Source organism: Myotis lucifugus, unplaced genomic scaffold, assembly GCF_000147115.1.
Source record: "Myotis lucifugus unplaced genomic scaffold, Myoluc2.0 scaffold_413, whole genome shotgun sequence".
NCBI classification, from domain to species: Eukaryota; Metazoa; Chordata; class Mammalia; order Chiroptera; family Vespertilionidae; genus Myotis; species Myotis lucifugus.
This window is the reverse complement of record NW_005871461.1, coordinates 753,481-778,163: the sequence shown is the minus strand read 5'-3', so window position 1 is coordinate 778,163 and position 24,683 is coordinate 753,481. Positions and strand designations below refer to the sequence as shown.

Here is a 24,683-nt window from a genome sequence, read left to right as displayed (position 1 = left end):
ATTGGTTTAGCCCAGCCGCTGCGGCTCAGTGGTTGGGCGCGGCCCTATGAACCAGGAGGTCTCAGAGCGGTTCCAGGTCAGGGCACATGGCCAGCTTGAGGGTTTGATCTCCAATGTGGGGAGGGCAGGCGGCAGGTGTATCATTGTTGGCACTAGCTTTCTCTCCGTTCCTCCTTGAAATCAATAAAGACATCTAAAGCCGAGAAGGTCTCCGAGAGCCCCTAGAAAGCAAGCCCGAGGCCAGTCCGTGGAGAGCACCAGCGTCTCGGGGGGCGACCGGCGGCGGGAGCCATGGGCCCTCGGAGCCCGCGCTGAGCCCGGCCCGGGCCCCGCGATGCTGACGCCCCGGCGGCGCGGAGGGCGCGGCGCGGGGCAGCGCTGAAAGTTGGCGGCGGGCAGGGAGCGCCGGGCCGTGCGGAGGCGCGCGGAGCCGGACGCGCGGAGGTTCGCGGACAGGACCCCCCGACAGCCGAAGAGGGGCCGGGGCCGGCCGCCGGGTTCGCGGGGAGAGGGCGCCGGGACTCCCCTCTCCCCGCCGGGACGCCGCCGCCAGCGCCGTGGGATGTAGAGCCGGCGCGCAGCCTCGCGGACGCCATCGGACCTCGGCCCGCGGTAAGCCTGCCCGCGCTCCGCCGGCGCAGCCCGTCGTCGGTCCCGCCCCGGGGGAGGCTGTGTCCTGGGCCGGCTGCTCCGGCCGGTGCGCTCGGTACCTGATCCACTACCCGACCCGGGGTCCTGCGAATTCCCGGGAGCTGGCGAGCTCTGTCCTTCTGTCTGTCGGCAGTGGTGAGGTCTGGGTGGATGCCAGGAATAAGAGAGAGGTGGGCTGAACGGGCCTTGACCTCCTGCCCCGGTCACGACCCTTCCCTGCCTCCACCCACCTCCAGCTGCCTCCCTGGGTTCCAGAGGAGTTCCGAGGCAGGTGACTTTGGCAAGGGGGCGGAGGAGCTCTGCGATCCTCATCCCACCGCAGCCTGCTGGCCCAGGGCCCTTCCGTCTGACCCAGAACAAATCCCACTTCTCAGGTCTTGAGCACGGACTCTGGGCCAGGCGACCCCAGTAAATGAGGCATTTCCACATCTCACAGTGTAGAGACCGGCTGTGGGGAGAGCACAGTCTGCCTTTTCCTCCTTAGAGGGGGAACCCCGGGCAAAGAGAGGTCTGGATGGACCCCAGAGCCGGGAAACTTCCCCTGCAACATGCTGAGTCTCCCCCACCAGCATCACTCACTTCTGCCCCAGTGCCCAGCTCCAGGATGGGGGGAGGATGCAGGGAGATGGGCAGGCAGGAGTGTGGTGGAGGGACCAGAGGCAGGGTGGCCTGGGCACGTTGGCAGGTGGGGGCCTCAAGAGCAGTCGGATGTCAAGCAGCAGGTTGAAGGGAAAGGCAATTTAGGGAAGGAGGTCACACTGGCAAGGCCCGGAGAGGGAGCCGTACCCTGAATGTGTGCATGTGTGTGCGTGTGCGCACGTGTGTGCATGTGTGTGTGTGTGCATGCGTGTAAAATGTCTATTCCGCTTCTCCTGCACATCCAGTTCTGTGATCTCCAGAGCACCAGGGCTTTGGGGGACTGTTGCCAGGACTTTGGGGGCCTGAGAACCCCATATGGCCCTGGCTTGGACTGGGATGAGGGGAGCAAAGGACTGAAGCCAGCAGTGGGGTAAGGGCTGGAGTGCATCATGGCAGGAGCAAAGGCTGTTGGCCGTGGAGCTGACCCATACATATTCAAACCAGAGCCTGGAGGACTGAGCCTAGAACATTCGACTGTTTTCTACTGGGAGGAGGGGCTCTCTCTGGGGCTTTCTACACTGGGCAGTGGGCCTGCGTGTCCTCCAATCAGGCTCCTAGAAACCAGCTTAGCTAGTTGAGGAACCGGCACCCTGGACAAGTCACTTGCTCCTTGACCCTCAACTTCCGCATCTGCCCCGCTGACCTCCAAGGAGGGCCCCTGGGCTCAAATGAGCCGAGGGCTGTTCACAGGCTGGGGACGGGCTGGGCAAGTGGGAGTAAGGATTCATTTGACCTTTCGGAAAATGCACAGCTAATGGAGAGGGGGAAATGGGCCGGAAATAGAGGGCTGACCAAGGAGAGGAGGGTCCAGGAATTAGAGGGAAGATCTGGGGATTGGGGACTATTCCTCAGGGTCCCTTGGGTTACCCTTGAAAAAGAAGCTCCTTCCCCAGGAAAAAAAAAACCTTTGGCGTCACTGGGAACAGACAGCGCCGGCCTTGAGTTTCTGCTGGGTGACCTTGGGTAGCTGTCTTGACCTCTCTGAGCCTCAGTTTCTTCAACTGGAGAATGGGGATGATGGTAGTGACTTCAGTGGGTTGCTGAGTGATTTACAGACGATGCCATGTCTCTGAAGGCAGCTTGCACAAGCCTGGGACATAGTAGGCTCTTAACAGACGTTTGTGGAAGAGAATGAAGTAGCGGTAGGAGATGCTGTGAAAAGATTTCTTAGCTTAGGATAAGAGGGAAGGGGAGGAGGAACAGCGTAGGCTTACAGGGCGGGCTGGTTCTTAATGTGGATCTGGGGGAGGCGGGGGCGAGAGCCGAGGGGGCTGTGAGGAGGAGGGGGCCCCTCTGCAGGGACCACTGAGTCACGAGGACATGTAAGCGACATGACAACCAGCAACATGGTAACCAAGAGACTAGCGGCGATGGGAAACGGAGCTGGAACGGTGTGTTGGGCGGGGAGGCTCAGGACTGGCAGCACCAGGGCTGCAGGGGCCTCTTGAGTCAGGGAGTCAGGAGGGGAGGCCTGCAGGTGGGGCTGGGGAGGGGGAGGCCGGAGTGGGAGGAGGACCGGCGCCTCTGGGGTCTGCTGGGCAGGGGGGCTTCTCCTGCACCTCCCCAGGCTCCCCGCTCCTCTCCTCCACGTCTCCACTTTTCGTGCCTCTCCCCCTAGGATGCCAAATTTGGCTCACGCAATCTGTCGTCTCTCTTCTGAGATTGGCACCAGGACCAAAGCCGAGTGCATTACATCACTGCAGCTCCCCCTGCACGAGGAGAGGAGAGGGAGGGCCAGAGGGCCCGGGACAGGCGGCCACCCCGCAACTTGCCTTCCTGACTTCCTGCTCACGCTCCTGCCTCAGTCCCAGGTGTTGGGGGCTTCTGGGAGCAGCCAGGTGGAGCCTAGAGGCAGGGCAAGGGCTCTAATTTAGGGAGACTCCAGGTCGAGGCAGGAGTCAGACCATGCTGCTGTCCCCCTGGCAAGGTGGGGCCCGGGAAGCCGGAGCCTATGTTCAGGACCCTGGTTTCTCATGGCCTTGGTGTGACCTTGGGCAGTCCCCGCCCCCACCCCATGCAGCGTCTACATCTGTATAGAGAACAGCTGGCCACTCAAAATCCTGGTGACTCTCCTGAAAGAAGACGCCCTTGAGCTCTGCTGCTCTCCTGGGCACCGAGGCGTCCTGAAGTTTGATTGCTCTCTGTGACCTTGAGCGAGTGCCTTTCCCTCCTTATGCCTCCATCTCTTTGCCTGTGAAATGGGGACAGCAGAACCTGCAACGGCACTAGATGTGCAAGAGGGGTACAGGGAGAAGAGAGAGGGTCTCTGGCCCCGAAACCATAGCCACTCAGAGGCCCCGTGCTCCTAGCATGCGAGGCGGGGGGCAGGGCAGAAGGACAGGGTGGCCATTCAGACACAAGGCTTGGCGCTTCAAATCACTGCTCTGGTGCCCCCACGTCACAGAACTAGAAATCGAGGCCCGGAGAGGGACGTGGAGCCCCCCAAGGTCACAGTGATGGTTTAGGGGGTGGAGGAAGCAGAACCGGGGCCTGAACCTGGGGCTCCTGGCTCCCAGTCCTGCGTGGAGATAGACAGGCAGATGCCCAACCCCAGGGAGCACAGTGGCGGCCCAGACAGGACCCAGGAGCTTTGAGGGCCCAGTTCTCCCTTTGGCTCCCTTCCTGCTCCCTGGCCCCACCCCCTCCATCCCTGAACGTTAATCCCACCCCTCCCTCACTTGATCCATTTGAAAAGCTCCCTCTCAGGTTCATTGAGAAGCCAGTTGCAGGCAGTCCCAGGCAGGGCAGGCTGCCCTGGGGTGAAGCTGGGAGATTGTGGCCCCTCCAGAAGATTCCCAGAGTGGAATGGAGAGAGCTGGGGAGCATCTGTGGGTGCTTTGTAAAATAGTGAGCTCCCCAGCCCCCTACCAGAGCTATTCCAGCAGAACCAGATGAGTATGTGCCAGGGATCCTGACCCGGTGACCCCAGCTTTCTGGGTGAGGTTGAATGACATCTCCACCTCCAAAATCCCAGGAGTCTTTGCTCTCCCCGAGGAGGTTCTGGGAAGCAGCTCCATCAGTTACCTGTTTCTCCAGCAAGGAAACACATCGTCGCCAGGAGCTTGTGCAAATCCCTGCTCATTCTACGTTTCCCAGCATCCCCACAATGTCGAATTGATGTCCCAGTGTCACAGATGGGGGAGCCACGGCTCAGAGAGTCTATGTGACTTGCCCAAGGTCACACAGCAGGGAAGTGGAGGAGCCTGGATTTGAGTCCAGGCCAGTCTGGGAAGAGTGGAGAACGTCCCTCCCCTGGCCTGGATCTTGGCAGGAGATGGTCTGTCGCCCCCATAGCGTGACACCCCCTCAAGGACTGTCTGGGGCTCCATCCTGAAGACACACCCAAGGGAGAACTCATTCTACAAATAGGAAGACTGGGATTCAGAAACAGAATGGCCTGCCCAAAGAGTACCCAGAGAGTTGGATGTGGGCCAGGGCTCTGTCCCTCGCACCGGTGGGTGAGGAGGGGCATCTGGGCTGGTGGTGGTGTGAGGTCTGAGATTTCAGGGTGGTCTGGCTGAGGGCTGAGAGGTTAGGACTGTGGGGAGGGGATCAAGCCGGAGAACAAGAAGGGGAACAGCAGGGACAGCAGTTTCGCCTCTGTCCTCCCCGGTCCTGCCCTAGAGCCACCCACAGAGGTCTGTGTCATACAGCCGGTGAGGCCAGGGAAACGGGTGGGGCCTGCCTGAGAGGGTCGTGGAGCCAGCAACCTTGGGTGTGGTTCCTGTGTGACCTGAGGGCGGTTCTCGCCCTTTCTAGTTCGGTCCACCCATCCGTGTGGCCGAGAATCGGGTTTTATGAGTTATTTCCACAAAGCAGCCACCGTTGGGCTGCCGTCCCAAAGCGCTCTTCCCGTCCCCACGGGGATCCCGGGCCCTGGGCAAGGGGTGGGCAGGAAGCTGGGGGCTGGTATAACCTTGCAGCTTCCTCAGCCCCTCAGCCCTCCTTGGGGTCTGGGGGGATGTCCAGGCCCAGCCCTTCTTCTCCTTTTCATCTTTATTCTTCTCCTGCTCCCTCTTCCCCTGGCTACGTGGGCTGATCGCTGCTCAAACTTTTAATTCAGATGGTAATTGAAATAATAATATGGGCTGAGGCCCCTCTGCTTGTGACGATGCAGCTGGTGGAGCGCGGCTATGAATAGACCTTGAGTCACACACACGCGCGCGCACGCTCCTGCAGGCGCGCACACCGCTCACGGGGTGGTGGGTGGGGTACGGCAGGGGGGCAGGGGGGGCTCACGCTCCAGGTTGCTCTGGGTCTCGCCCCCAACTCCCAAAAGCCTGGACCAGTTCCACCCCTGTGGCCCACTGTCGGGTCCCAGTGGCGACTTAGACTTGGGGCCTCAGATGTTCTCTCCATTTACAGGGGAAACTGAGGTTCAGCCAGGGGAGTGGCTGGCTGGGCACACGGAGAAAGCGGCTGGGACTGGATTTGAACTGGCGGGTTTTGCCTGATTCTCAGACCACTGTTCTTTCCAGGACGCACAAGCCAGGCAAACGGGTGGGAGGAATGCTGGGGGCGGGGGGGGGGGGGCTGCCCTTCCCTTTGTATGCCGGGGCCTGTCTCCTCCCAACACACACACACACAGTCATGTGCTCACACACTCACACTTGCACACTCACACTTTCCCACTCACACTTTCCCACTCACACCCGAGTTACTCAGCTAGATGATGATATTGATTGGTGGCTGGGGTGACAAAGAGGTTTTTGGGTGACCCAGCTGCAGAGTGGGGGACGACGCCCTGTGTGCCAGGCTGAGCTGGGCTTTATATTCATTACTTCACGTAATCCTCCCTGCGATTCTCTGAGGACCATCACTCCCACTTTTCCAATGAAAAAGCTGAGGCTCGCCTGGCTGGTGTGGCTCAGTGGTTGAGCATTGACCCATGAACCAAGAGGTCTCGGCACGTGCCCTGGTTGCAGGCTTGATCCCAGTAGGGAGCATGTAGGTTGCAGCCAATCAATGTTTCTCTCTCATCAATGTTTCTCTTTTTAAAAATATATTTTATTGATTTTTTTACGGAGAGGAAGGGAGAGGGATAGAGAGTTAGAAACATCCACTGAGCCAAACTGGCCAGGGCTCTCATCAATGTTTCTCTCTCTCTCCCTCTCCCTTCTCTCTCTAAAAATAAATAAGTACATAAACTGAGAAGCAAGGGTCTTCGACGGCCCCGCAGGTAGAAGGGGCCAAATACCCTTTGTCCCACCTGTGCTCCCAGTTCCGGTCATTCTGGGACCCATTTGTCCTCCTGAGGGGGAGGTGCATCTCTTCTAGCCTGGGGCTCCCTTCCTCTCCCTTCGAGGGTTCCCCTCTTCCCGTGGCTACCTGGCCACTTGTCTACCAGCCTAGTTGAGCAGCAGGAACATCTGGCCTCAGTGGGCAGGGGGAGGGGAGGTGCCATGAGGGGCATTGGCAGGTCAAGGAGAGGGGCCACTGAGAAAAGTGGGCCTCGGTGTTCCAGACCCCAGCTGGAGCTCTGTAGGGTGAAGGCGTTGTCATGGTGACCTAGCAGCTGGGAGCTTTGGTCTAGGCATGCTCGGGTGGCCCAGTGGGCAGGGCATAGGGAGTGCATTGGGCAGAGGCACCCCGTGGGCCTGGGATGATGGAGAAAAACTCTCCCCGGCTTTACCTGGTGGCCCCGATTTGCTCCTGTGTCTGCTTCTTCTCCAGCCTCTGATGGGAGATGGAGCAACTGAGTCCAGAGACCACAGTGACTGCCCAGGGTCCCAGCAGCGGTGGCAGAGCTGCGGCTGGACTGGAACCCAGAGCTCTTCCTCCCCCAGGGCTGCTGACACCCTCTCTTTCTCAGACAGGCCCTATATGGCCGGGTTTGGAGGAGGAAGGGAAGTGCTGAATCCCATCAGCCCCCTCTCCTGGGCAAACCCCCAGATGGAAGGAGGGGAAGGGGCAGCAGCTGTGCAGCTGAATTAGGAACTGAACCCCAGCGCAGCTACTGACTTCCCACACGACCTTGACGGGGTCACTGTCCCCCTGGGAACCTTTCTTAGTTCCTGTGTGAAACTTGGACCACGGGGGTGACAGGGAGATGTGCCTGGCTCTTTCCTTTTGTTGTTCCTCCTGTTCTCAGAGCTGCCCTGGCTCCCCTGGCCTGCAGGATGGGAGGGGACCTCAGCGAGGCCCGGAGGAGGGGTACATGCGCTGTGATGGCCTGATCCCATTCACCTGATGGGGAGATTGAGGTGTGGGGGAGGGAGTTTGCTCAACCTTGACTTGTGGTGGAGTCAGGTTTCAGTGCTGGCCTCTGGGACTCTCAGCAGTCTCCCCCCCCCCCACCCCCACCCGCAGCTCCTCTCCCACCCCAGGCCTCAGAGCCCAGAGCCCTCTGCCCTGTGAGGGTTAAGGTGCTGCTCAGCCTGGGGGACAGATGGAGTGGGGTTCAGTGACTCAGGAACTCCATGAGGCCATACAGGGGAGGCGGCAGGCACAGACTAGAGTGGCCCTGGCTACTATGGGTGACATGGGGGACAGAGGGGCTGCCACACGCTGACACATGGGCATCAGGCCCTCCACACCTCACCGTCGTCACGGGCAGCCCACTTGTCTCTAGAAGGTTCTGCTCATTGGTACCTGCCTCCCACTTTGGCCTCTGCTCTGCACTCTGGGGCTTGAGGGACCCAGCCTGTTCTGGAGAGGAAGGGTGGCCACTTCCGCCTGCCCCCCGCCCCCCAGGCTAGCTCCTCCACCCTCAGTGATCCCCGCTGAGGCCTGTGGGTGGGAAACACAAGGTCTGGTGCCAGTCCAGCTCCACCCCTGAATGGCTGTGTGGCCTTGGGCAGCCTTTCACCTCTGAGCCTCCCCGCCCTGAGCCGTGAGGGTGGGCTTGTGCCCTGGCATCTGCTGGGAAGATCCCAGGAGCCTGTGTGGAAAGTGGCCAGTTGTTGACGAGCCGCAACTCCTGGCAGATTTCCAGACTTGCAGCCCCCACACTCCCCAGCCAACACCTTCAGATCCTGCTCTCCTGGCTGAGCCCTGCCCTGTACCCTCTCAGCCCTCCTGACCTGCTGGGTGGGGGGAGGGCTGGCTGAGCGCCAGCGCCAGGCCCTGCAGCTGCAGATCCTGCGCCACTTGACCTTGGAAAGAGCCTCTGGCGGGTTTCAGCACCACCGCCCCCCAGACCTGGGGCAGGAACAGGGCCACAGGGAAGAGAGGGAACCGGATGGGGTACCGAGTGGGCCATGGCCTCGTGCCAGGGCTGGCCCGGGTCCCTGAGATGACAGGCCAGGAGACAGGGAGGGAATGGACAGCCAGCCACGGAGAGTTACCATTACCAGCTCCCCACCCTCCAGAAGTCTACCTGAGGAAGGGTGAGCTGCCTGTCATTGGAGGTGTGCAAGCAGCTGCTGAGTAGCCCCTGTTAGGGGAGCAGCAGCAGGTTTTCACACAGGTTCAGGAGAAGGGATTGGACCCAGAGCCCAGAGTTCCCATGGCCTGGGCCACAGCGGAGCCATCCTGTGACCCTAAGGGTCTAGCAGCCTGTTCTTGCAAGGACTCCCCGTGACCTCCAACAACTCCTCCCGCGGTTGTGCCCCCAGAAGCCCATGGTCTGAGCACAGTTGGTCACGGCTTCAAGACAAGCCCTAGACCCCCATTTCAATCTGCTCACAGCTCCTAAACACCCCGCAGGTCAGTGTTTTTAAATCGCCTGCAGGTCTGCCTTGGCCGGTGTGGCTCAGTTGGTTGCGCGTCGTCCGTGCATGGATAGGTCATCGGGTTGATTCCCCGTCAGGGCTCATGCTCAGGGTGTGGCTCGATCCGTTGATGTTTCTCTCACATTGATGTTTCTCTCTCCCTTTCCCTTCCTCTCTTTCTAAAAGTCAATAAAAAGCGTGGCTCAGTGGTTGAGCGTTGACCTATGAACCAGGAGGTCACGGTTCAGTTCCCAAACAGGGCACATGCCCGGGTTGTAGGCTCGATCCCCAGTGTGGGGCATGCAGGAGGCAGCCAATCAATGATTCTCTCTCATCATTGATGTTTCTATCTCCCTCTCCCTCTCCCTTCCTCTCTGAAATCATAAAAACATATTTAAAAAAATAAAAAAATATTTAAAATAAATAAATTAATAAGTTGCATGTAGGTCCTGACCCATCAGTGGTTATAAAATTGACTTAGTGAGTTCACTACTTAATTTTTATTTTTTAAAATATATTTTTATTGATTTCAGAGAGGAAGGGAGAGGGAGAGAGAGAAACATCAATGATGAGAGAGAATCATTGATTGGCCGCCTCCTGCACGTCTCCTACTGGGGATCGAGCCCACAACCCAGGCACGTGCCCTTGACCGGAATTGAACCCAGGACCCTTCAGTCTGCAGGCCGACGCTCTATTCACTGAGCCAAACCAGCAAGGGCTCACTACTTATTTGTAAAAAATAAAATAGCAAGCACTTTGCATGTAGTGAGAGTAAGTATTATTTTTTTGTTTTGTTTCAGCTTTTCAAATATATATTATATAATGAATAGCAATGTACAATATGTTTGTTTTTACTCTGGGTTTTGGTCAAAAAGCGTAAAAGCTACTGCTCTGTATAGAAATCCTGGGGGCGCCCCTGATAGGGGGTGCAGATTCCTTTTTCCTAGGATACTCGGTTCCTAAAAACATCAGCACAGAGAATTCTAGGATGCGGCTATTCTGTCCTCAGACCTTCCATCCCTTGCCCAGCAGCCCACTTAGCTCCAGGCCCGGAGCCTTCTGTCAACCCTCGCCCCCACCCCAGGCCTAGGTCCTGCTCTCTGCCCAGCCCAGCCCTGGCCCAGCCCAGCTTCACTTTTGTGCTCCCTGCTTGCCCCACATCTTCCTGGGGACCTTTTCTCTAAGCCCTCTGCTGTGTAGACCCTTCGTTTCCTATCCTCATGTGTTGACACTCGGAGCTCAGCAAAGCAGGGCTGAGCCTTTCTCACGTGTCTTCCCCCAGCACATAGTAGGTGCTCAGTAAATGTTCATTCATTCCAGTGATTTATAGAGTGCCCTCCGAGGCCAGGCACTGTGCTGTGCTAGAGACGTGCCAGGCAGGAGGAGGGCAGATGCCACCGCAGCTCAGCATACATTTAGGGTGATGAAGGAGTGAATGAACGAATGAATGGAGTCTCAGAGTCTCTGGCTTCAGTAGCCAGATGGGCAGGTGGGCAGAAATGATGAGTAAGCACCTCGCACCTGGCTGCCCGTAGTGGGCACTCTGACAGCGGCCATCTCCCCTGGCTGCGGGTGAGCTGGAACGCTGGGGTGGGAGCGGAGGCCGAGTGTTCCTGCCGCTGTCTGACCCTCCTAAGGCGGCCCTGCGCCACTCTCCCCGCCAGTCCTTGGAGTTTATCTCTTGGGCCGAGGACACTGAGTACAAAGCCCAGATGCCCTGGTCACCCCCTGGGAGGACACCTGAGGGTCAGCAGAGGAGAAGCCAGTGGTCCACGGGAGGGTGAGGCGGAGGCCGAGGCTCAGATGTCCTGTCCCCACTCCAGGTCTCCTTCTGGTCTCCACTCAGCGGCCACCTTTGTCGAGAGGTTCTCCCTGGCTACGGTGACAAAAATAGCTCCTGCTTGGTCACGTTCTGTCACATCACCCTGCGTAGGGCCTTTGTGGGAATCATGATGGGCTGAAATTATCTTGTTTCTTTGTCAGTCATCAGATGTTTATGAAGCGTCTGGGGCTCAGGGGTGAGGCAGAGATTCAAGGTCCCTGCACTTAAGGAGATTGCAAATGAAATGGGATCAGTGCTGTGAGGAGGTCAGGACGCAGACGGACAGACAGACAGACGGAGAGCGTCTGGGGTCTCTTGGAGGAGGCAGCTTTGAATCAAGACCTGAATGGTGCGAAGGTGCGGGCGGTGGAGTCCTGGAGGAGTCCAACCAGAGGGGACAGCTGTGTAAAGAGCCAGAGTTAGGAATGGACTTGGGGTGTTCAAGGGACAAGGAGAAAGGCCCAAGTGGCTGGGGGTGGGGTGGGGGTGGAAGGGTTGAGGTCAGAGGAGCAGGAAAGACCCTCAGCTCTAAGCTGAGGAGACCGTGGGTCCTCGGCCCATGGAGATGGGCTGCAGGGGGAGAGGAGGCAGCAGGTGCAGGGAGGAGGAGGCGGTGGAGTGTCCGGTAGTGACATGGCTCAAAGCAGGGAGCCCCCTGCAGGCTGCATGGACTGGGTGTGGGGCCAGCGTCCAGGCCCCAGTCCTGGGGGTTCTCCTGCCTGGGGGAGCTCCTGGACCCTCAGCTGGGATGAAAATAGCAGCTCCCCTTCCAGGGTCTCAAGGATCAGAGGAGTGGCCGGGGTGTGCGGCCCACAGCAAACACTAAATGTTAGTTGTACCAGGACATGGATACGCCGGCTGGCTTTGGAGAGGGTTGTAGGGTGACACCCAGGCGCTAGGCTGAGTGGACCCCTCCCTGGGAGGTCACAGAGGGAGGTGGAGAAGGCAGGGGAGGGGCGACGGGTGGGTCTTCTCGATGCCGAGTCTGTGATGCCTCTTAGACACCCAGGGGACCCGGGGAGCAGGCGCTGAGTTGGCTCGTCACTGCTTGGGAGGGTGACGGGCCAGGTGGTGTTTCAGCCAAATGAGCTTGGGCACTGCACGGGGTGGGCACGTAGAGGCTGGAGGAGGGAGAGCAAGGAGGGCAATCAGAGAGGGGCCTTCAGGCCTGGAGGACTCACCGCGGAAGGCAAAGGCCAGCCAGGGCCTCCATCCGCGCTGCTGGGAGGACAGGGGGTGCAACCGAACCCTCAGGCGACTGTGGGGAGAACGAGAGGTGACGTTAAGGCACCCTCGTCAAGAAGGGCTTCTGCACTTCACAGTTTGTACGCCCTTACCCTCCCGTACACTGTCCGTCTTCGAAACGTGTATGCAGCGAGTGTTACCCTCCCTCTGATGGATGGGACTCAGAGGGGAAGGCATTTTCCCACAGCCACACAGCGCACAAGGGAAGCATAGTCAAGCTTTCTGGGATCACGGTCCCTTTTGAGGACCTTATGAATGCTATGATCCTCCTCAGAAAAATACACATATGTACACACTAATTTTAAAACTTTCTCTGTGCCTTTTTTTTTTTCTGTAGGTAATACATTCATATGGTTCTAAAATTAAAAAAAGACACCACGGGAATACAGTGAGAATTCTTCCTCCCACCCCATCCCCAGCCACCTGCTTCCCCTCCCCGGAGGCAGCCAGTGGCACCCGTCTCCTGGGTCTCCATCCGTAGACAAGCACAGACAAGCAAATATGTGTATCTAAAAATTCCTCTCGCCTCTTTTGTACAAACGGCAGATACTATACTTGGTATCCATCACTGTTGCCTTTTTTCACTTAAAACACATCTTGAAGACCCGCATCGCTCCCACAGGGCTCCCTCCTCCTCCTTCTGGCTGCGTGGGGAGCCTGTCGGGGATGGGCATGGGTGGCAGGCTGCTGCCAGGCTGGGCAACGGAGGTGCGTGACTGTCTGCAGGCCCAGGTCCCAGGAGCACGCACAGGTGTCGCAGAGCCACCCGGCCACCCAGAGCAAGGGAGGGAGCGAGCCTGGCACCGGGCTCTCACTCCCCTTTCCTAGTGCCCCCCTCCCCCCACCTCTTCTGAGGTGCAGCCTCTGGGCCCAGCCAAGATCCAGGGACTCCTGTGCGTGGGAAGGAGGGTGTTGGCCTCCACTCCCCAAAGCTCTCTGAGACCCTCTCCCCGCACCAGCAGCCCCAGCTCCTGGAGACTTGTTTGCTGAGAGGCCAAGGCCAAGGTTAAGGGACAGGGATCTCCACGCCCATTCCCACCCCTGGCTGGGGGGGTCACCTCTGCCCCCACACCTCCCCTCCTCAGCGCAGGAGGAGTCGCTGCCTTTCTGGCCGTGGCTGGTCAGGGCACCTGGGCAGCGCTGCTAACACCCCCTCCTCCCTGGCTTCGGCGGCCACTGTCCCCTTGTCCTCTGGCCCTGCGCTCAGCCTCCCTCTGCTGTGTCAGGTCTCCTGTGCAGGAGGCTGGCTGGGTCTGAGCCCTCGTCTCTGCTCATCCAGCCTTCTTGCCCCTGATCTCCTCCACCCTCGCAGCTTAAAATATCCCCGGGCGGTCAAGGTCTAACCCGTCTAGCTCCCGCAGACCTGGGGTCTGACCTGCTGGGCATCTGCCTGGGGCGTTCCAAGGCCACTGCGTACTAGAACGTGTCACCCCTCAAACCTGGTCCTCGTCAGTGTCCCAGACACACGGGCCTGTCGTATCTCCTGATTCACACGAAAATGTAAGAGACCAACCCTGGTGAAGCCTCTTTTTTAACAATACGTTTTTATTGATTTTTAGAGAGAGGGAACGGGAGAGGGATAGAGAGAGAGAGAAACATCATTGATTGGCTTACTTCTGCACGTCCCCTACCGGGTATCCAGCCTGAAACCTGGACATGTGCCCTGACCAGGAATCAAACCAGTGACCTCTTGGTTCATGGGTCAATGCTCAACTGCTGAGTCACACCGGCCGGGCAACACACCAGGCTCTTTCTGGAATGTTCTACACCCTGCCCTTCACACAGACACACAATTCTCACGGCCACCTTGACTTCCACTCAGGTCTCGGTTTCAATGCCACTTTCTCAAGGAGGCCTTTGTGGACCCCCGGCCAACCAGAGCCCCTCGTCCTCTCTCTCCCGGGGTGAGACCTGTCCTCGGGAGCTCACGGTTGGTGGCTGCCGCCTCCGCTTGTTACTGTGGAGCTGGGTGCCCCCGTGTCTGCCCACAGCAAGTGAGCAGTACGTAGTTATCGAGGGCGCGACGTGGAGGACGAGGTGCAGCAGACAGATCCGAGCCACAGCAGGGTGGGGGAGTGGACGCCCCGCCAGTGAGAGACTGGGGTTCTGGAAAAGAGAAGCCTCGGGGAGCCCCGCTCGCCTCCAGATCCTTGTGTGGGGGGGGTTGGGGTGCCCCTGTGGTGGGTGGGACCGAGTAATCGATAGAAGAGACTCCTGGGGGCTGGAAGCGGGGGGGGGGGTCGAGTTCTCCTTCAGGGCAGGGCCCAGGTGTCAAAGGGCACCCTGGCAGGTTGGAGCCCTGGAGTCCTCCAGCCACCAGCTCCTGCCACTGCCAGGACCAGAAGGCCTGTGTGGACAATCTGGGGAACAGCTTTCTTTCCCAGCCTGCTCTCCTGCAGGCCGGTGGCTGGGCAAGAGGTGGGGTGCAGAGCTGGAGGACTGAGCTGCTGCACCCACTGTGCAGAGCCCCTGGAGCCCAGGCCGCCTGTGTGTCTAGGCTCGGGCTGGACCTGGAATCCAGGACCTGGGTCCTGGCTCCACTCCCTGTGACCCAGTCCCTCCCTCCCAGCAGGCCTGACCTGACTGACGGGCCCGCGGCGGGCGGGTGGGGAATGTTTGCTAAGTGGGAGAAACGGGGTTTCTTGGAGGCAGGAGAGCAGAGTGTCTAACGAATATGCTCTGGTGTTGACCGCTGGGGTCTGACTCCTGACTCCCCCCCTCAGGAGCTGTGTGAGCGCGGGCAAGTCGCCGACCCTCTCTGTGCCTTGGTGGGGATAATAATGGCAACTTCCTCTGAGGTCATGGTGAGGGTGGCAGGCATCGATCCTGGCGAAGCACTCAGCACAGAGCCCGCACAGAGGAAGTGGGTGCTGAATGCTCCTTGCGGATGGTGCAACGTCAGACCTCATGCCGTCAGCCGGGGGGAGGGGCTAGGTGTGCAGTGGGATGTCAGGGTTCAGAAGAAGTGGTGGGGGAGGAACAGCATTAATTGAGCACCCACTGTGTGGCCTGCACTTTTATGACGATTGACCAGCCGCGTCTGGCCCTCAGGACCGCCTGCAAGGTAGGCATTGCCATCTTCCTTCCCAGGTGGAGACAGGGGGGCTCAGAGAGGTCAGGGAACCTGCTGGAGCCCAGCTCTGTGCGGTTCTGAGGCCACTGCTCTCACTCCCCTGGTCCCCCTGCTGCTGTTGGAACAGACGGGGCAGGGCCGTGAGATGGACACAGGGTGGGCTCTGAAATGCAGGGGAGGAGGTCCAGAGAAGGACCGCTCAGGCCTGGGAGTGATTCCGAGCACCTATCCATCACTGACTGTGTTCTGGGCACGTGATGGGCACGGTCATGGTCCTATTTATTCCTCCTCACAGCCTTGTGAGGTAAGGACTATTATTAGCCCCACCAAAAGATGAGGAGTGCAGGGACCAGAGAGGTTAAGTGACTTGCCCAAGGTCACACAGGCAGAAAGTGGACAGAGACTCTGAGTCGAAGCCACTGGACCAGGAGGGGGAAGACACGGGCTCTCGACATTCACAAGGAGAAGAGAGTCAGACCTCCCGGGGTCCAAGGAGCAGGACAGAGGCCTGCAGAGGGCCATGGGCAGGAGCGGACACCCTTCCACAACGCCCCCGTGGCTAGATCCCTCCTCAGCTCCCATTCACTCCGAGCAGCACAGCTCAGCTGCCTGGCCCTTGCCCTCCCCTGCAAAGCCCCGCGTGTTAGAGCTGAAAGGACACCCACCCCAACCAGGTGGCCAGACCGGAGAGGCCTCCTCCAGAGCCGGAGCGGGGCAGGCTCTGCGCTCCTCCGGGGCTGGGAGTGGGACAGGGCGTGAATTCCTTCCACTTCCCACCCCTGGAATCCCTCCTGGGCGCACTGGGTGAGTCCCTCTGCCCTGCCGGCCCCCTGGGCCTGCTCCCTCTGGTAGAAGAGCCAGTCTCCCCTCCAGACGATGCTGGGCGCCGTGTTTCATTACATCTTCCCAGCTCTCCCAGGGAGCAGTTGCTCCCTACCACCCCCATTTTGCAGACAGAGGGGAGCATCTGGCTTGAGCAGTCAGTGGCCGGACCAGGACTGGAAGCCAGATTTTCTGACATAGTCATCACCATCATCTTCTTCTCCATCGCCGTATTCTGTGCCTGTTGACGCCCCAGCCGATGTGTCTATTACGAGTGCTGATCGCGTTTGCCCCCACAGTGGCCTGGTGAGGTAGACGCCGTGGTCAGCATCTCCATTTTGCAGATGAAACTGAGGCCAAAGAGGATGCCCTAGGAGGTGCCAGGGCTGAGACCAAGAACCAGGTCTCGCCACCCCAAGCACAAGTGTTCGACCAGCACAGTATTCTCATAAAATGGAAAAGAAGTCCCGGCGTGCAGGCAGTGAGGGCCCGGGCTCAGGGAGGCTGAGGCAGGCAGCGCAGCCAGCCAGGGCTTTGGAGAGCAGAGGGGCTGGGCCAGGGTGAGTCAGGGACCTGGAACCAGCCAGACCTGAATCGGTATCTCAGCTTTGCCACTTCTACCGTGTGACCCCCCATCCACATCCCTCGCCCCACCCCCACCCCAACCCGTGATTCTTCAGCTGAGAAGAGAAATCCTAGCCCTGCCTGTGCTATGGAGGTTCCTGTTATGCCTGTTAAGTCAACGGAGGGGTGCTGAAGCTTCAGTGAGACAGACCGGCCGTCCTGAGGGTTTGTTCCCTACGAGCGGCCACAGATGATGGTTCAGGGGTCCCACGACTGAGCTGCGTGGCCTCACCTCCCTGCTCTCCCACCTGATAGCAGGAGATGCAGAAAGGTCCTGCAGGCTGGCGGAGTGTCCCTGGTGTGGGCTTCTGCCCTTTCCCTCCTGCCCTCTAGGGGGCGTGTGGACTGAGCCTGCCCTGGGTCTCAGACCCGCCCCTGCTTCTGTCTGGGGCTGGGGGCCTCCTGAGGCGCTGCCCCCGCGCCTCCCACACGTGGTGAGGGTGCGCGGGAGACTTGCCTGGGTTGCTGGAACCCCTGGGGCCACCGCCACCCTATCAGCTTTTCTTCCTCGGACCCCTGGCCGGCAGGGTCTCCAGTCCCACCCCCCCCCCCCAGCCCCTCAGGAAGGACCGGGCAGCAGCCGTCCAGCGAGCTCACAGCCCCGCTGGCCACCTGCACTATCTCCCTGGGCCCCCTGCCGACTCACTGAGCCACATTCCTGCTCTCTGCCTCAGTTTCCCTAGTTGTCCAGTGACGTCTGGACTAGGGGCCTCAGGTTTTAGATGTTCACAACATAGTAAAATTTTTTTAAAAATATATTTTTATTGATTTCAGAGAGGAAGGGAGAGGGAGAGAGATAGAAACATCAATGATGAGAGAGAATCATTGACTGGCTGCCTCCTGGGAATTGAACCTGCATCCAGGCATGTGCCCTGCCCAGGAATCGAACCCTGACCTCCTGGTTCATGAGTCGACATTCAACCACCGAGCCACACCGGCCAGGACACAGTACATTTTTAAAAAATTGGTACCTGGCACAGCACTGTCAATCCTTCACGTTGCCAAGAAAGGACATTAAGTTTGTAAAATGCAGCCAGCATGTCCCATCCCCATTCCTTTTCCCAAAGAAAGACTTCTGCCAGGAAAGGAGCCCCAGGATGCACTCAGACTAAAGGAAGTGCCAGAGGAAGAACCCGGGAAGGGGGGGGGGACAGCCTTGCCAGAGGAAGAACCCGGGAAGGGGGGGGGGACAGCCTTGCCAGGTGAGGGACAGTCCCTTTGGGCAGAGAACCTTGGGCAAGGCCCTCACCCTCTCTGGGCCTCAGTGACCTCATCCATGAAAGGGACTGCCCCTCTCTTCCCCTGGCCCCCAAGCCTCACCCCAGGGGCTCTGGAGCGGGAGTGAGGAGACCAGGCTCAGGGCTGGCCCCTGGCCTCACTCTGGGACTCTCAGCAAGTCTGTCCCAGCTCTGGACTTCCCTGGCCTCAGGTAAATGAGGGCCTTGAAATCAGCCATCCTCTGTTCCTTCTGGCGCCGGTTCCCTCTGTGGTGGTAATGGAGGCAGTGAAGAGAGTGGGACAGCAGGGACAGAGACGCTTAGTGAAGGCAGACCCCCCTAGAAACTGTCTCTCACCAGAAGGCGCACCCGGCACCCTGGCTGTTGAGCAGAGAGAGCCTGGGATGCCCAGGTAGAGGTATGACCCCTTAAGGGCCAGCATCACATGGCAACATTACCAGTTAGGTCGTCAGACTGATGGGTCTCACTCATCCCATTTCCCAGATGAGGAAACTGAGGCTCCGGTCAGTCAAGTAACTTCCTCAAGTGACAAGGTGGCTCTTGGACTTCCATCCAGGACTGGGGGACCCAGGGAGCTCCTTTGAAGGGAGAAGAACCCAGCGCAGGGGTGGGGTGGCCGTGGGGGAGGGGGGCAGGGCTCTCTCCCTGGGCTGAGGGAGGGCGTTTCTCCTGGAAGAGGCAGGCTCTGGCGCCGCTGATCTCTAAATTACAGCGTTGGCGCGCACCGGTTGCTGCGGCAACCGAGTTGTCCTGAACCGGGGAAGTGTATAAACATTGCCACAGATGCACAATTAGATCAGGAAGAAGAATAGCACAGAAAATAGAAACTTTCAGCCTTATGTAATTCTGGGCCAAAATGTTACCAGGAACCGAGGCTCGGGCCGGCCCTGCCAGCCGCTGGGGCCCAGGCAGCACCATCTCTCTCCTGGGGCCCCCGTGGAAGGGAGGGGTGAGGGAGGGTCCGCCCTCCGAGGGCCCAGCTGGTGCACCCTGCCACCCGGTGGGGTGAGGGGCCACCTCTGCCGAAACAGCTGGGATGCTGACAGCCCAGGCCCGCCTCTCGCCAGCTTCCCCTTCCCCAGGAGGCGGGGAGGCAGCAGAGGGCACCTGCTACAGTCGAGCACCTACCGCTCCTCAGGCCCCGTGAGGAGGGCGCAGGTCCCCACTTTACAAACGAAGGAAGTGGGGCTGAGGGAGGTGAGATGCGTCACCCGCAGGTGACACAGTGGGTGTGAGGCCTTCCCCTCTCTGAGTCTCCACACAGTGACCTCATCGAAGTTGACAGCACGTGGGGACAGAAGGGGTAGACACACGTGGATTTGGGCCACTCACCAGCTGTGTGGCCGTGGGCAGGTCACTTCCCCTCTCTGAGCCCCTCTTCCCTTTCCTGTGACATGGGAATGGCGATGCCCACACAGGAGCCCCGCTCAGGGTCCCCCCTTCCTGTCTTGCCCACCATTGGGTCCCCCCCCCACTGCTCCCAACAGTCTGGGGACAGGACAGGAACCGAGGTGTGGCGCAGGTCCCCGCATTCTCCGCGGGGACTTCCTGCAGTGGAGGGCGTGTCCTGTGTCAGCTGCCACGAGCATGGACTGTGAACTGTGGCTAATGCAGCTGTGGGACTGAGTTAAACTTTTACTTAATTTTAAGTGAACGTGAAGAGCCACAGGTGGCCAGTGGCTGTCGTATTGGACAGCACAGGAGACCATCCTGCCCCGAAAGACCCAAAAGGCAGAGGGTGAACGCAGGGAGGCGAGCTGGGGCCGGAGCCCTCGGGCTCCCTCTGCTCAGGGCGGCCGGTGGCAGGCTGAGCATCAGGAAGCTCGGGCTTGGAGCAGTGGGCAAAGGGGGGCTGGAGGGGGCAGCGGGAGGGCTGGACTGGGCCCTGGATCCTGGTGGCCTCAGCTTCTGGCCTGGCAGAGACCCAGTCCTGGAGCTGAGCTGGCCGTGAGGCACTGGCCCGGTCCCGACACCCCTCCCTGTCGTCAGAGCCACCTTCCCTGGCACATTCTGCTGGCCGGGGCGGAGGAGGCCTCGGGCCAGGCCAGGCGCTTCCCTTCTGAGTGTCTCTGGTGGGTGCCTTGCGGCCAGAGCTGGGGTTCCCCCCCCTCCATGACCACCGCTGGCTCCCAGCATCTCACGTGTCTGGCTTCTCCCCCCAGGCCCCGTGTCTTCCCCGGTGACCTCGCCTGCCTCGGGACATGCTCGGGCACAACCGCAACGGGCAGCCCCACGCGCCCCGGCGGAAACGCCGCAACCGCTTCGTCAAGAAGAACGGCCAATGCAACGTCTACTTCGCCAACCTGAGCAACAAGTCGCAGCGCTACATGGCGGACATCTTCACCACCTGCGTGGACACGCGCTGGCGCTACATGCTCATGATCTTCTCCGCGGCCTTCCTCGTCTCCTGGCTCTTCTTCGGCCTCCTCTTCTGGTGCATCGCCTTCTTCCACGGCGACCTGGAGGCCGGCCCCGTGGTGGCCCCGGCGGGCGGCGGCGGCGGGGCGGCGCCGGCGACCCCCAAGCCGTGCATCATGCACGTGAACGGCTTCCTGGGCGCCTTCCTGTTCTCGGTGGAGACGCAGACGACCATCGGCTACGGCTTCCGGTGCGTGACGGAGGAGTGCCCGCTGGCGGTCATCGCCGTGGTGGTCCAGTCCATCGTGGGCTGCGTCATCGACTCCTTCATGATCGGCACCATCATGGCCAAGATGGCCCGGCCCAAGAAGCGGGCGCAGACGCTGCTGTTCAGCCACCACGCGGTCATCTCGGTGCGCGACGGCAAGCTGTGCCTCATGTGGCGCGTGGGCAACCTGCGCAAGAGCCACATCGTGGAGGCCCACGTGCGGGCCCAGCTCATTAAGCCCTACATGACCCAGGAGGGCGAGTACCTGCCGCTGGACCAGCGCGACCTCAACGTGGGCTACGACGTCGGCCTGGACCGCATCTTCCTGGTGTCGCCCATCATCATCGTGCACGAGATCGACGAGGACAGCCCGCTGTACGGCATGGGCAAGGAGGAGCTGGAGTCCGAGGACTTCGAGATCGTGGTCATCCTGGAGGGCATGGTGGAGGCCACCGCCATGACCACCCAGGCCCGCAGCTCCTACCTGGCCAGCGAGATCCTGTGGGGCCACCGCTTCGAGCCCGTGGTCTTCGAGGAGAAGAGCCACTACAAGGTGGACTACTCGCGCTTCCACAAGACCTACGAGGTGGCGGGCACGCCCTGCTGCTCCGCCCGGGAGCTGCAGGAGAGCAAGATCACCGTGCTGCCCGCCCCGCCGCCCCCGCCCAGTGCCTTCTGCTACGAGAACGAGCTGGCCCTCATGAGCCAGGAGGAGGAGGAGATGGAGGAGGAGGCGGCGGCGGCGGCCGCGGCGGTGGCGGCGGGCCTGGGCCTGGAGGCGGGCTGCAAGGAGGAGGCGGGCATCATCCGGATGCTGGAGTTCGGCAGCCACCTGGACCTGGAGCGCATGCAGGCCACCCTCCCGCTGGACAGCATCTCCTACCGCAGGGAGTCGGCCATCTGACCTCCGGCCCGCCCGCGCCGCCTCCACAAGAGCCTCTGCTGGGGGGTGAGGTGCCAGGACCCCCCTCCGCACTCAGGACAGAGCTGACCCTGGCTCCGTGGACCTTCACAGCTGGGGGACCCCTTCCTACTGACTCTGGAACCCAAGCTGGGAAGGGCCCCGGGAACCCTGTGCCCTGTCGCTCGCGTTCCCCAGCGCCTGCCAGCTGGCGGTTCCGGGGCCCCGGACTCACCATCCTTTCCCCACCGGCCCTTCAAGGACGTGCTCCCTTTGTTCTCAGAACCTTGGGGACGCGGCTGGACTTCTGGAGGGTGGGCATCCTGGGGTCTGGGGTGGGCAGGGGGGAGTTTTGGGGGAGGGAGGGATGGGTGCGTTTCTTTTGCATGACTGTGACCTGTTGCTCATGACTTTCTTTTGTAAATACCTATAAATGGAGAGAGATGGAGGCACCAAATCCACCTTCTGCCATTTGTACCTGCAGGACACGGAGGTGCCATCCTCTCTGTGCACCCTCCCTCCGCCCGTGTGGCCTAGCCCGTCCCTGCCCAGCTGGCTGCCCCCTTGAAGCCTCAGAGCCAGCCTTCTCGGCCCCTGGATGGTGCTGGTTTGAGTATAGAGGTGGGAGCCCGAGGGGAAGGACACAGGCCATCCCTCCCTGTGGTTTCTCCCGGCCCCTGGACCCAGCCCAAATCGACAATGGAGTTTGTAACTATATATTTTTAATAAAGTATATGGTCCATTGGGGTAGGTTGGTTGAAGATGGAGGTTTGGGAAGAAGAGAGACCAACATAATGTGAGTGTGTCTCTGTGTGGTATGTGTGTGGTATGTATGTGTATGATATGTATATGCATGGTGTGTGTGTGTGCTGTGCATGTGTGTGCTATGCATGTGTCATGTGTGTATTGCATGTGGCATGCCTGTGTATTGTGTGTGTGGTATGGATGTGTGTGGTACCTGTCTGTATATGGATGTGTGTGGTGTGTGTGTGTGCTATGCATGCATGTGTATTGCGTGTGGCAGGCCTGTGTGTTGTGTGTGTGGTATGGATGCGTGTGGTACCTGTCTGTATATGGATGTGTGTGCTATGTGTGTGTGTGCTATTCATGCATGTGTATTGCGTGTGGCAGGCCTGTGTGTTGTGTGTGTATATGGATGTGTGGGTGTTTGTGCCCCTTTGTGGACACTGACCCTGCAGGGAACCCTATCACCTGCCATTCTCCTTCCTGGGAGCCATGCGAAGGGTCTGAGTGGGCCTCAGAGGCCTGAGTGGGTTCGAGTCAGAGCTTTGCTACTTCCCTGCCGTGTGGCTGTCGGCAGGTTGTCCATCCATTCGGCCTCAGCTCATCCTCTGTAGGGCGGGGTGAGCCCTCCCTCCCTCCCTCCCAGAGATGATGGACAGGAGAGCCCTGGGTGGAGTCAGCCAACCCTTTATAACTCAGGGGTGTGGGGAGGGCCCGCTGACTGACTCCCTCACACCCTTCACTTCACACGCTGGCGGGCTGACCAAGGTGCCGCAGACACTGGTGGGAGGGCTCTGGGAGCAGCTGGGACTCCTGGCCAGAGCCGGGCGTGGTCTCTGCCTTGCTGTGGGTCTTGGTAAGTCCCTCCCTCCTCTGGCCTCACTTAGCCTGTGCTGTCACAAACCACCCCAAACCCAGACAACAAGGGTTTCTTCTGAAGCTTCAAGCTTTTGGGGGGGCTGGGGGGCTACTCGTCCAGATTCCTCGGCTCATCCAGCAGCGATGCCAGCTGGGACGCCAGCTCGGCCTGAGGACCAGACGGCCTCACCCACGTCGGGCTGGGCTGGCTGTCAGCCAGGGGCCTCGGTTCTCCCCAGGGGCCTCCTCTCCGACACCACCTCATGGTGTCTTGGGGAGCAACCTACGAGGGTGAAGAGAAGGTCTCTGAGCCTCACCTTGAACTTGCGTAGCATCACCTCCACTGTGTTCTGTTGGCCAACCCAGGTCACGGGCCACCCCAGCTTCAAAGGGTAGGAAATGGGGCTCCGCCTCCTGGGAGCTTTGTCAAGTCCCATTGCAGAGGGCCCGGCACCGTGAAGGACTGTGGCCGTAGCTTGGGAGCCTGTCCCAGAGCCTTTGAGTTGGAGGGTTACTTCCAGCTCCAACTCCCTCTGCGTGCCCACTGTGTGCCCAGTGCTTGGTGCATAAGGAAGCAGAGGGCACCCTCTCCGTCTCAGGAATCTTCTATGCAAAGGTGCCCGCGACCTTCAGGAACACCGGAACCAGCAGGCAAGCTCACCGCCGGGCCGCTCTGGGCTGCCTGGCGAGCAGCCACATTTCACCAGCACCGCGGCCGGCATGGCTGCCGGGGGTGAATCCTCGGGCCTCCCGGGCGCTTCGACACCTTCATAAACGAGCCTGAGGCGTCTTTCCTGGCGAGAGGCCACCTGGGGTCCAAGCCCCCAACAAGCAGCTCATCGTGCCTCTCATTTGCTGACCGTCGTTCACATCCTCTAGTTCACTGATTCCTACAAAGCCCGGGCGGGGCCGGGGGGGGGGGGGGGTAGGAACAGGACTAGGCCTCAGATGAGGACACGAGGCCTAGAAATAAGGGGCTGGCTTGAAACAAAGAGACAATGGGTCAACTTCCCCTTCACTCCCATCCTCCCTCAAGGAGGGGCTACGGGAGCAGCTGGGGGGCGGGGGGCTGCCTCCTTTCCTCCTCCCCCATCCAGGTCTCCCAGCATGCGCCTCCAAGGGCTGCAGGGGCCACTCACCAAGACAAAAACTCAACTGCCCAGCTGCCCAACTGGCCGTGCTCCCAAAAAGGCCCCCTCTGCCAAGTGCAAACCACGGGGTCTCCCAAGGGGCCTGGTTGTCCACCAAGGGCCTCTTCAGATATGGCTCCCCCGCACCCTGCAAGGCCTGGGAAGACACTGCTGGGGCCTAAGCTCTCCTGTCTGCTTCGTTCTCAATGACACTTTGGCACCGAGTGGGGGGGGTGGGGAACAGTGACAAGGGAGGGCTCGGGACATCTCAACCGATCTTCCAGGGAACAACGAAGGCCAGAGGGGGAGAGGGAAACTCGTGCGCTCTAAAGAGACCTCTCGTCAAGGATGAGAGGGGGCACTCAAAGTCCTTTCCAACCCTCTTGATTCCAATGCGGGCACTGGTCAGAAACCGGTGATAGCAAATCCTGCCCAAGACTTGTCTTTGTGGAACAGGGATAGAACTGGGGATCAGAGAAAGACTCTTGACAAAAGCACAAAGAGAGGCCTCCTTTGATGACTAACATGATGTGCTCAATGTGGGCCTCCGCCCAGGCACGAGGGCGGTCCAGGGGAAAAGGGCGTTGGGTCCTGCGGAAAGAGTAGCAAACCCCTTAGCCCGAAAGAAATGGGGTTTGGCCTGTGGTTAAAAAACCAC

At 60.0% G+C, this 24,683-nt stretch overlaps 1 protein-coding gene across 1 annotated transcript; it reads left to right on the top strand.

Moving 5' to 3' along the window:
* Nucleotides 1-463: 463 nt before the first annotated feature.
* KCNJ4 (potassium voltage-gated channel subfamily J member 4) lies at nt 464-21,750 on the top strand. The gene is made up of 2 exons (XM_006102426.3): nt 464-612; nt 19,929-21,750. The coding sequence occupies exon 2, from the start codon at nt 19,968-19,970 to the stop codon at nt 21,294-21,296; it is 1,329 nt and encodes a 442-aa protein (XP_006102488.1). The 5' UTR covers nt 464-612; nt 19,929-19,967; the 3' UTR covers nt 21,297-21,750.
* Nucleotides 21,751-24,683: the final 2,933 nt, after the last annotated feature.

What these genes read in the sequence shown, in the direction of transcription:
- KCNJ4 (XM_006102426.3), top strand. Translation starts at nt 19,968, where the DNA reads ATGCTCGGGCACAACCGCAACGGGCAGCCCCACGCGCCCCGGCGGAAA.